This window comes from Hyperolius riggenbachi, chromosome 5 (genome assembly GCF_040937935.1).
Source record: "Hyperolius riggenbachi isolate aHypRig1 chromosome 5, aHypRig1.pri, whole genome shotgun sequence".
Taxonomy (NCBI): domain Eukaryota; kingdom Metazoa; phylum Chordata; class Amphibia; order Anura; family Hyperoliidae; genus Hyperolius; species Hyperolius riggenbachi.
In genome coordinates, this window is record NC_090650.1 from 402,115,488 (window position 1) to 402,128,147 (window position 12,660).

Sequence of the window (12,660 nt, forward strand, 5' to 3'; positions counted from 1 at the left end):
TGAAGTAGTAATTGAGGCCCCCTTACAGCTCTGGCCCCCCTGAAGTTACACCTAAAGTGTCTTCCCGTTCGGTGGCCACTAGTTTTGATGTGATCGAGTTGTTCAAGTTCTTCTAATCATAACCTGATCTTAACCCATGCAGACCACATCAGGGGGTATTAACTCACAGTTGTTGTCGAATCTGGTTGCTGCATGCCACGTTTCAGCTCTCCAATATTTCCTCCTTCACAGCTGGCAGTGGGCAGATTTCTCTATGAGGGTCAAAACATTTTTTTTTTTTTTTTTTTTTTCAAGGAAGAGATTAGCGTTACAATCCCTAACTATTTTTTTTTAATTGCTGTCCTTCACTTTGTTTGCCTGGGGCCACAAGTTTTCATACTAAAGCCACAAAGCTCCACAGAAGTCCCAAGAGGAGGAAGTAAGAAGAATCTCCCCAATGGAGACACATACATAAGTTTCTAATGCTGTTTTCCGTTTACGTCAATTGTAAACTTCTTTCTATTTTTACAATAATTAGGGGATTTCAAGCTGCTGTCGTATCAGATTCTGGATGGAAGCAACATCACGGTGGTTATTGAAGAGCAGACGAAAGGGGTCCCGGACATGAGAACCTTCACCTTGGTGTGGGACAACGTCTACTCCAAACCCCTGGCTGTGAATGCCTCCTCTGCAGACGTAAGTTGGGAATGCCGTAGATACATTTGTGGCATGCTGGTAGAAATAAAAGCTGTTTTAAAGTGCATCTCGGGGGGGGGGGGGGGAGTAGCAATAAAGTGTGTTTTAGTACAGGTAGTCCCCAGGTAACAAAACAGCCAACTTACAAATGATCCGACACCCCCTTTGTGATGATGATGTCATTTCCGCACACTGGAAACAGAAAAGACCTCAGTAAGCTTTCCCAGATCAGCATGGGAGGTTAGTAAGTAGGGCACAGAAGACACTAATCAGGCAGAGAATACACAGCGTGGGGCACAGGTGGAACAACGGTTGTGCAGTGGAGACACAGGAGGCACAAAGAGCGAAGCAGGGCTTCTTGGCGCCTCCTGCTGCGAGACCGCGCAGTGCCTAAGCTTGGCACGGCTATAGCAGTAATGAGTAGTCCACTACCCATGCGATTGCCGGACACCGAATTACTTCTTCGTCTGCGTTGCAACGACTCGTCCCCCCCCTCCCCCCCGAGTTTGTGCGGCAGCAGCGTGAGCCGTCATCCGTTTGGTTTAGTATAAGATGTACCAACTGTCCATTAAGAATGTATTTAATAGCATTTGTCCCGTTCCATCAAAATATTTACTACTCTATTGCTTTTATCATGGTTGAATTAAAAAAATCCATTAGAAAACAAAAGGAGGCACAAAGTGAAGGTACAGAGGAAATACAAGAGGCACAAATGGGTCACAATAAGAGCAGTGAAGCCACAGGGGAACACAAGAGGCACAAAGAGGAAATGAAAGCACGGGGGGGGGGGGGCAGGAGGCACAAAGGGGTCACAATGAGAGCAGGGAAGGCACAGAGGGGCAGAGGAGGCACAATGGGAGCAATAGAGGCACAAAGGGGACACAGGAGGCACAAAGGGGTTGCAATGGTGGAAGTGAAGACACAAGGGGGGCAGTGGAGGCACAGGGGGAAACAGGAGACATAAAGGGGGCAGTGAAGGTACAGGAGGAATACATGAGGCACAAATGGATCACAATGAGCGTATTTGAGACACGGCGGGGGGGCAGGTTGCACAATGAGGGCAGTAGAGACACATGAGGTCACAGGTGGCACAGTGGAGGCACATTGGGGGCACACAGGGGGAGCGAAGGTACAAAGGGGCTGTGGGTGGCAAAATGGAAGCAGTGGATGGGGGGGGGGGGAGGATACAGTGTTTTGACTTACAAACAGGATTCATGGTTAGAACTAACCTACGGTCCCTATCCCAATTGTTCACCATGGACTACCTGTACACAGAAAGATATCCGGTTGAAGTTAACTTAGCACAAACAGTGTGTTCCCAAAGGACGTGCAGCAAAAGAGATTGCGCCTCAACAATAAAAAATGTCATCCAAATTCACAGCGTCACAGTCCGTCAGGTTGTATAAAACTTACAGTATTTCCCCACTTTTGCTTCACCACATATACTGTGCCCACCACATGGGCCATACAGTGCATCCAGAAAGTATTCACAGTGCATCCTTTTCCCACAAAAGATTAAATTATGATTTTTTCCTCTACTTCCGCACGCAACACCCCATAATGACAATGTGAAAAAAAGTTTACTTGAGGTTTTGGCCAATTTATTAAAAATAAAAAATAAAAATTTAGAAAGCATTGGTACATAAGTATTTCGCAGCCTTTGCTATGAAGCTCAGGTGCATCATGTTTCTCCTGATCATCCCTGAGATGTTTCTACAGCTTAATTGGAGTCCACCTGTGGTAAAATCAGTTTTTGAATATGATTTGGAAAGGCAGACACCTGTCTATATAAGGTCCCACAGTTGACAGTTCATCTCAGAGCACAAACCAAGCATGAAGTCAAAGGAGTTGCCTGTAAACCTCTGAGATAGGACTGTCTCGAGGCACAAATCTGGCGATGGTTAAAGAAAAATGTATGTGGCTTTGAAGGTCCCAATGAGCACAGTGGCCTTCATCATCCATAAGTGGAAGAAGTTAAAAACCACAAGGACTCTTCCAAGAGCTGGCTGGCCATCTACACTGCACAATTGGCAGAGAAGGGCCTTAGTCAGGGAGGTGACCAAGAACCCGATGGTCACTCTATCAGAGCTCCAGGGGTCATGTGTGGAGAAAGGAGAACCTTTCAGAATGACAACCATCTCTGCAACAATCCACCAATCAGGCCTGTATGGTAAATGGCCAGACGGAAGCCACTTAATTAGTACATGGCGCATGGCAGCCCACCTGGAGTTTGCCAAAAGGTACCTTAAGGATTTTTAGATCATGAGAGACAAAAGTCCCTGGTCAGATGAGACAAAGATTGAACTTTTTGGTGTAAACAGCACCAGGCATCACATTTGGAGGAAACCAGGCACCAGTCATCACCATTCACCAGGCCAATACCATACCTATAGTGAAGCAAGGCAGTGGCATCATGCTGTGGGGATGTTTTTCTGCTGCAGGAACTCAAGGATAAAGAGAAAGATGACTGCAGCAAAGTACAGAGACAACCTGGATGAAAACCTGATTCAGAGCGCTTTTGACTGGGGTTCATCTTTCAGCAGGACAATGACCCAAGAGTGGCTTCAGGACAGCTCTGTGAATGTCCTTGAATGGCCCAGCCAGAGCCCAGACTTGAATCGGATTGAGCATTTCTGGAGAGATCTTAAAATGGCTGTGCACCGAAGCTTCCCATCCAACCTGATGGAGCTTGAGAGGTGCTGAAAAGAGTAATGGGCGAAACTGGCAAAGGATAGGTGTGCCAAGTGTATAGCATCATATTCAAGAATGGAGGCTGTAATTGCTGTTAAAGGTGCATCAACAAAGTCTTGAGCAAAGGCTGTGAATACTTATGTACATGCAATTTCTCAGGTTTTTTCCTTTTTAATAAATTTGCCAAAACCTCAAGTAAACTTTTTCACTTTGTTATTATAGGGTGTTGTGTGTAGAATTCTGAGGAAAAAAATGAATGTATTCCAATTAATGTAATGCACTGTAAATGTGCTCATCTCATTAAAATGGACCCAAACACAGGGTCACTTAGCGTGTTAGCTCTCCTCCCCAGGTGCTCACAGCACAATCCAGGCTTGTCCACACACCGAAGTCGTATTTTCCTCCAATGCACTGGTCCCAGTTTGCATAAGGAAAAGGCACAAGAAATTTAAGTATCTCCGCTTCAAACTACCGATTTCGCTTTTGCAAATGCAAAATTGGTAGGGTGAGGAAGAGAAGGCGATCCATGTAAGTTTACTTTCCCAGGTGGTGGCCACAGTATGGGCTTGATTCACTAACCGGAGTGAAAAGTCACTTATTGCGTGAAAAGTAGCTTTGCGGGCACTAACAGCCGCGCAAAGCTACATCGCGCTTAGCCCCGCTAAGTGAGCGCATCGTGGTGCGCCGGTAATAGTGTGCGGTGCGACGATAACATTGCACCCACTGCCCTGTAAACATCGCACCCGGTGTGGGTGCAAGTTATTGTCGCAACGTTATCGTCGCACCGCGCACTATTACTGGTGCACCACGCTGTGCGCGCACTAAACGGGGCTATGCGCAATGTAACTTTGCGCGGCTGTTAGTGCCCACAAAGCTACTTTTTGCACATTAAGTAACTTTTTACTTTGACGCGCCGTTTCAGGGGCACCCGATGCGCCGTTTTCGGCGCACTGGGTTGCGACGTTTACAGGGCAGCAGGTGCAACGTTATCGCTGCACCGCACACTATTATTGGTGCACCGCTGAGCAGGGCTGTGCGCGATATGTGGGCACAAGCCTACTATCGCCCTGGTTTGCGCCCACAATGTATTTAGGCTCACTAACCGGCTTAGCGCCGGTTAGTGAAGCAAGCTGAATATGTGCTGAAGCACGAGTGGTGAAATAAGTTTTATACAAACTGAAGGACTGTGCGCTTTGAATTTGGATTACATAATCAACACTGGTTGGTTTCTGAGATTTTCATCAAACTTCTGATTGGTCGTCAATCTCTAATCTTGATCTTGCATGTATGGGGGGCTTTGCAGTTAACTGCAGAAGTCGGTCGCTTGGCAATACTGACTTCAGTGTAAAGAGTGAAATCTGGCTGCAGATCTTGCTAATGTTGCTCAGCGACATTTGGGCCAATTTGCTGCAAGTCAGAACTTGAAAAAATGTGCTCTTTCAGACCTAGACCTACATAAAAGTCATATTTTTTAAGTAACTGTGTACCATAGGCAAACGCAGATGGGATTGCAGCTGCCTAGAATCCCCCCTCAGGCCAGGGCGGTGCCGTGTCTTGGGACAGGCACAAGTTGAGACACCAGAATATCTGCAGGCATCCTGCAGCTCACAGCACCGCCCCCTTTCTTTCCCTGCTACAGTTACCTTTGGATGGAGCAGCAACGTCTGCACAGAGCATGGAGCAGCAGTGTGTGTACAGAGCACTGAGGGACTGGGAGCTGGAAAAGCTGAGGAAATCCATTTGCTGGCCAAGCAGCAGTAATCCGGTATTGCTGCTCATAGTGAAGACTTGCTGCAGATTTTTATTGTGAGTGATAACACAGGGTTACTGCTGCTTGGCCAGCAGGTGGTTTTCCTCTGCTTTTCCACCTCCCAGTCCGACACTGGTACAGAGCATGGAGCAGCTCTGGGGGACTTAACAAAGCACAGAGCTAGGTATGAGCACAGCCCTGTGCTCCTGCTGAGTAAATGCTTCACTTTCCCCTTCATTACCCATGTTAAAAATATTATCTGTATCCGAACTGCTCCTGATCGACCCCTTCGTCGATCGGGAGTAGATCAGGCATCTAGAAAAAAATTGTCAGATCCTGTCAGTTGGACGGGAATTAGAATTATGTGTACCCAGCATGATGTCCTACCATATTATTAGACTGTATTGTGCGCGGCTGAGGGAGACTTTTCAGGAATCCCCCCCCCCCCCCCTTTAAAATCCTGTGTTTGCCCCTGCGTACTGTGTACTGTTTGCACACACGCAGCATAGCTTGAAAGAGGAGCTCTTGCTCCGAAATGAGGTTGTTTTGTGCTGTGATGTCTGATTGAATAAAAGAGCAATAATATACATTTGGATGGTGCTGGTCTTCTACTTCTTTGGACTTGTTGATCAGGAGTGCTGCCTGATCCACCTGGCACATCGTCACTGTTTACCTGAAGAGTGCTACACCTGTCTGAGCAATTAAGTAACTGTGTTGTCCTAATTTGTTAAAACACTATTTCTCCAGGTACAAGCGGCCGTGTGGGATATGGTTTCTGGCCAGTGTCTAGATGTCATCGCCAAACAAAAAGAGGGCCCATCGGTGAAATACTTCAGAAACTATGAAACCGATTTCACACTTTCGGTAAGAAAATCTACATTTTAATGGGGAATTATTCTAAACGTAGAGTCTCCTACTTAGACTTTCACATTTGTTTGCTTTTACATGCTAAAACAGAATACCCAGGTAGCTCATGGTGTCCCAGAACCACTAGGAAGGTATAGTGGACTAAAAGAGACTGAAAAGCTCATACTGAAAAGCAACAGTGTAACTTCTTAAAACAGAAGGTGTTTGTGATAATTCAGCTTTAAGTGACCAACTGCGGTTTCCCATGATGCATCACTCATGAATATGCAAATTAACTAATTTTGCCGCTGAATCCAGGTTCATATCCTGAACCTACAGTATAGTGAACCTACAGCTTTTACATTTTACAGAGCAACATCAACCCAATATGCAGACAACCTGTTTAGGATTCTCTGGTACTCATCAGTGCGTGGCAGGGATTGATATGGATCTATGGGATGTATGGGATAGGGCTACGTTCAACAGCCAAAGAGACGAAGCGAACAGGCTTGTTACTACTATGCTTTATTTGTCAATGATAAGCATACAATACATAAACAGTTAAAAACATGTAACCAGTACACTTATTGTGGTAGATGAGGGGGTGCTGGAAGGGCAGTGGGTACCGGTGGTGCATGAAAAGAAGGATGGCTGGGTCTCCATCTGGATTTAAGCAAATTGCAGTATTTATTGAACCATAGCACAAAACAACACACAACGTTTCGGCCTATGGCCTTTATCAAGTGTTACCGGGTGGTGCATGGCCTGACGACCGTTCCGATGTGCCGTGCTTCCTCTAAGGCCTAACGTGCACAAATGTAACCAGAGAAAAATCCTTATAAGCATCTCCATGATGGAACGCTTCCTATGTAAGCTTGGGCTCCCCCCCATAACCTAGTTCTAATCCCACTGGAGAACAGCATGACAGCATGTTCAGCGTCATGGCTGATGACGTACGAGGGGGTGTGTGGATACGTGTGGCTCATTCAGCACAAGCCGCATGTTCTCTCTCGAGCAGAGAGAGGCACATAACTCATTAGGAAGATATCCTTTGATGTGTAGGCGGGTTGCCTAGCGACAGTGCTATACAATGAGCTGAGCATCCACCGTTCCATAACACACGTAAAGTGATTCTTCTCCCAGTGTCCTGCAGCCACCCTGTGCCACGCTGGGACAAATTGATCCTCTGGTCCCCAGCAGCGAGTCAGTGATCGAGGAGGCACGTGGCCAGGGCTGCGCAGGTGCAGTGGCCATCAACTGGCCAGTCGGCAATAACGAAATTGACTCGCTGCAGGGGACCGGAGTATCGTTTGTTCCGGCACAGACACACCTTAATTTCCAAATTAAATATAGTCTCAATTAATTGTACTAGGAACATTATTTCAATTTTGAAATTAGCGGGACAAATAAGCAAATAAAAAGTATGGGTTTTAATCAGGGCCGGATTTGTACTTTCCAGAGCCCTAGGCCTGCTGTCACCAAGCGCCCCCCCCCCCCCCCCCCCCAAAAAAAAATGTCCAACACTCTGACCAGCGATCATTGGTTTGAATGGGCCCATCTCAGTTGTGCTGCTCTGCCTCCCATTCAACAAATAATTCCTGTAATTTGCGCTCCTGCCCGAATGTGCACAGCAGCCGATAGTGTTCTGGGCTTGCATACTTGAGAAATGACGCTGATGTATGACCGGTACTTGTCAAGAATGCATAACACTGTACTGGCCTCGGTTGCTGTGCACATCTGGGCAGGAGCGAGAAATTACAGGGAGCGCGAGTGGCCAGAGCATGCACTGCTTCTTTGTCCTCTGTGCGACTGGCTGCAGTCGGAGCCACAAACAGGTGGAAGGGCAGTGCAATGGAGAGAAGCCCATCCAAAACAGAGAACAGGTAAGTAGCAAACATCCTGTCAAGACTCACTTTGGATGTTCTGTTGTAATTACAGTGGACCTGAACTCAGAACTTCCTCTCTGCTCTAAAAGATACGCAACAACAGAACCTTTCAATAAAAACATTTTTGTTACAGCTGATACAAATCCTGCAATAAATCTGCAGTGTGTCTACTTCCTGCTTTTATGGAAGCAGACATATTTTTTTTAGCATCCTGTGCTTTCAAATGAGCTTAGCTGTTGTGGCAGTCGGGTGACACAGTGTAGAGATCAAATTACAACTTGTGACACAGAGGAGGGGGAATTAGACAGGCTCTCTAAATACATAAATGGTACTTTTCTCTGTTTTCCTTCTGTCCTGTGCAAGAGTTCAGCTCCACTTTAAAGCATCTGAATGACATATATTTATATTTGCTGAAAAATCTATGCATCTCTTTTGAATGCTGAATGTACATATGGTGGTGTGCGCTAACATATTGGCAGTATACGGGAACAAAGTCTGAAGAAGGCTTATTTAAATTGCCTTTAAAACGTTTTTTAGGGTAAATGAGGCATGTAGCATCATGTTTTTTTAATGATGTGGGGACTTACAATCCCTCTCTCTCTCTCTCAGATGGGAAATCCGAGTTTGCTCGGATAGTGCTATTCAGATTTTAAAAAATATCCGAATTGCTATTCAAAGTTCGGATAGTGGAAAAAGTTCAGATTATCTGGGTAGTTCGGATACCCAAATATTGGATGAGCACCACTGCTCAGGTGTATTTAAAATAACAGTTTAGCAATGAAAGGGAAGAAAACAGCATTTTTTATCCTGCAGTCTCATAGATGGTAGGACCTGCAGGACAGAAAATGAGTCAGGAAAGAGTTAACTAAGGAAGAGAAGTGACCAGTGCTACTAGAAAAAAAAAAAAAGAAAGACCGTCATAAATTACGATTAGATAAATTAACAGCTGCTGGGGTCAAAGCTGTAAAAGAGGTGAAGAAACTGCAGAGCTCTCTGATGTTTGGGAATGCCTACATTAAAACTCAGCGGAACTTAGTTCTATCTGCTTTGTAATGTAATTCTCTGGTATTCCTCACATCGATCTGTAAGTCTATCATACAAAGAAAGGAATGGATTATCAGGAGACCGTTATGATTGATCCTGATTGTTTTAACACATCAGGAAGTGAGAGAGAGATGCAGGGATTGGGGAACTCTGGAATTCAGCTATTAGTGCAGAGCAGGGCGCTGGATGGCTGCGCTGCGGGACCAGAAGAAATGATTTACTTTGACATATGACCTCTTCTCTCTCCAAGTCATGCCGCCCTTCTTATCTTATCTAATTTTATCGCCCTAGGCCGTGGCCTTTCTGGACTTTCCAGAAATCCGGCCCTGGTTTTAATTACAGCTGTGCATTTTATTTTAAAACTATAGTGGCTGAAAACTGAGAAAAAAAATAATTTAATTTATTTCTTCTTACTCCCTTTAAAATGCATATAAAATAAAGTAATTCTTTGCAAAAAGTACCACCTAATTTGTGATAAATAAAACAATGTATAGATCATTTAGGTGTAATAAGTAGTAATAAAGTTATTGAGGTCGATTTATAAAAAGCGGTGTGAAAAAAAATCTGCATTCGGTATTTTAGACTTTTGTGTGCTAATTCATAAAAACTTTCACAGGTGCAGTAGAAGTTTGGTAAATTACCTAAGACCATTGACAAAAACCTGTTCATAACAGCAGATAAGAAGGGAGTGGAGTGTCTCTGTGTTGTTACAATCTGTTCCGTGCAGTGAGGGCATTACAATAGAAGAGGCATCCCAGACATTCCTTTAGATGTGCATGTTTTGTTTTACTGCCTCTGCTTGCTCTGAATCTGCTCTTGATCTGTCTATTTGTCTTTCTTTACATGCTGTTTAATTGCCACAGCCTAGATTAACTTCTAAGAAACTTTACACATGCCATGCTTAGGTGATTTTCCCCAGTAGCTCCTACACATCTTCAAACAGGGACCTAAGATGTTAAACCACTGAAGGTATATAGTGGAAGCCTGTTTTGTTCCAATCGCTCTGCTGCTGCTTGAGAAGGCTGCGGGTCCTATCAGATTCCATCATTCGGACTTGCAGAAAAAAGGGGCTGTTTCTATTGGCTCCCTGCTCCTGTCAGTCACAGCTCTCACTGCTTCTGCTCGTGAGTCACGACTCCCAGCACAGTCTCCTCGCACAGACTCGGCACTATTTTCACCACTTCAAAGCAGATGGTATTGTTTCATGGCTTTACCGTCTGTTCTAATTTTCATGAAATGACATTTACTGAAATTTGTTTAGGTATTTACCGCACAAGTCGGTAATTTACCTCACTGCTCGATAATTTCAGCTTTTCATGCGGGAACAGCCTTTATGAATTGACATTTTCCTAAGTGCGCGGTAAAGTCAGTAATGTTTTCTGCATTACCGAATATGGTAAAGCTTTATGAATCAACCCAATTGCTGAATGAATGGAAGCTACACTGAAATGTGAAAATTGCTTAGTGGGGAAGTTGCTAACACACACATTCTGGTCATCTAGATAATTAAACCAACAATCATCATCATGGCAGGAAAGCGTTGTCAGTATTAGCTTTCTCACTCCGCAGACACTGTAATATCTTGGTGGTTAGAGTTCGATATATTGGTCACTAGACATTGTTGACACTTAAGATCTAATGCCAGTTACTTTAACTGATTACTTTTTATACAGTCTTCATATAGGGGCTTCTTGACTGCTGAGACTGAACCATACTGTGGCCGATATTCCCTGAAGAACCCTCAAGTCTTGTATGATTATTCAGAAACTAAGACAACAACTTTAGAACAATATGGTCTTATCAAAGTATCTTCCTTTAAGAAGGTAGGAATGTATATTCTAGCACCTCTGTTATTTTGAGACCTGTTAAAAACCTGCTATAAAAGCTCCCTGCACCGCTCTGCGAGTCTGCATCCGCTGCCTAGCCTGCCAGGCTAGGGAAGGAACCTTTCCCCAGCAGCAGGAAAAATTTAGCCCCACAGCCAAATAACGTAAAAACTTTATTTGGCTGCTAAAAGGTTAATAGCAATTGTAGCCAAGATAAAATGAGTACATATACTCACATCTGGGGCTTAAGTACATTAGGACACTCCTAATTAAACATGCCTTCCACACACAGTGGCACAGAAGTCTGCTTTTTACCCGACCATTTTTGGCTCAATCTGTTGTCAACTGTATCAAGGATGACGGCGAGAGGCCGAGCCTGGTTTGGTCGAAAGCAGACATTTGTTTGAATCTAGCCACCTAGCCCACCCGCCAGGGACTCTCGAGCTTTCACCTGAAAAATGCAACCACCGGCCTGGATAAAATAAAAGCAGATATCAAACAGGTTGGTGTAATTTTCTATTTTCCTCCAAAAATGTATTTGAGCCACCATCTTCCACAGCACAGTATAGTAGAGGATACACATACGGGTAACTACAAACATTTAGGTGATCCTTGCAAAAATTTCACAGGGCTCCCCTCCATAGGTTCTATAAACCTTCCTCTGTTGCTCCCCCACCCCCCACCCCATGACCCTCCCCCAACTCGTATGATCCAGCCTTATTCCCCAAAAGCCCCCCCGCAAGACCGGCTACCTACCCCCACAAATGTGGACCAAAAAATTGGCAATCACCACTTCTCTCTCTCATAACAATAATTACCAGCATAACTGCCCTCCCACTTAGCAAATGTGGCTGCATACCCCAACCACCACCACTACCACAACCAGCCCCACCCAATCTCGCTGGATAATAATGAGTGGTTTGGGGTGATCTTAGCTTGAATAGGTTTGAGTTATGTTAATGGAATTTCGGAGGAAGTGGCAATAGGTAAGTTATATGTTTATGATTTGACTGACTGACACTTCAGTAGTAAGTCAAAGTGGATCCGAGATGAACTTTTACTCATTGCATAATTATGTTCCTTACATATAGTTTATAGGGCATTCCTTAAGCCAAATACTTTTTTGTTTTTGTTTTAATACTCTAATTCCCTATAAACTAAAAAAGCCCCACCCACAGTTTTTCAGAGAGCCTTGACAGTAGCAAGGGCTCATGGGAGCTCACTCTGGGCAGGAGGAGGGGGAGGTATTACTAGCCAGAGATTTCAGAGGCAGAGAGGAGGAGGGAGGAGGGGGGATTAGGTTTTTTTCACAGTCTGAGTGCTGATGGTGCAGATAAGCCTGCCTCTGTGTAATGTTTACAAACAACATGGCTGTTGTCATTGTATCACAGGAAGAAATAATCATATTCTATTAAAGCTGGTTGCAGCTAGATTTGCTGTGTAAACTATCTAAACTTTAGGGAAGATATATAGACAAGTTACTTGTTATAGTTAGTTTTTCATCTCGGATCCGCTTTAATTTGAACTCTGGGGGCATCTTATCTAAACACAGTGCTTTATTTCTTCTCCTAGCTCTGTTTTGCCTATAAAGGATATGTATCCTCTGTGATTCGTCTCAACTTTCAATATTCAACTTCCTCTGGCTACATTACTTCCACAGTTCAGGATTTCAGCTACCCCCTGGCTCAGGGTAACAGGTATGTTTCAGAGTTAATTTTGTGCATTTTTTTTATGTACAGCATCTGAAAGATTAAATCAATACCTGAATGCAGATTGCAGGTTGTGCATTAACAGACACCAAACTACTGCCATCACTAAGCTGAGAACATAGACCTTAAAGAGGAACTCCAGCCTAAACAAACATACTGTCATTAAAGCCAATGGTTACCGCTAGAAAAATAAAAAAGTCAGATACTCACCTAAGGAGAGGGAAGGCTCGGTC

At 44.4% G+C, this 12,660-nt stretch overlaps 1 protein-coding gene across 1 annotated transcript in view; it reads left to right on the forward strand.

The window, feature by feature from the left end:
- The window catches only part of LOC137519449 (fibrocystin-L-like), a 43,500-nt gene extending 32,361 nt beyond the window's left edge, over window positions 1-11,139 (forward strand). The window contains exons 6-9 of the mRNA XM_068238403.1: window positions 518-675; window positions 5,864-5,980; window positions 10,566-10,715; window positions 11,011-11,139. Of these exons, the coding sequence (XP_068094504.1) occupies window positions 518-675; window positions 5,864-5,980; window positions 10,566-10,715; window positions 11,011-11,139 (554 nt within the window). The remainder of the gene's footprint in view (window positions 1-517; window positions 676-5,863; window positions 5,981-10,565; window positions 10,716-11,010) is intronic.
- Window positions 11,140-12,660: the final 1,521 nt, after the last annotated feature.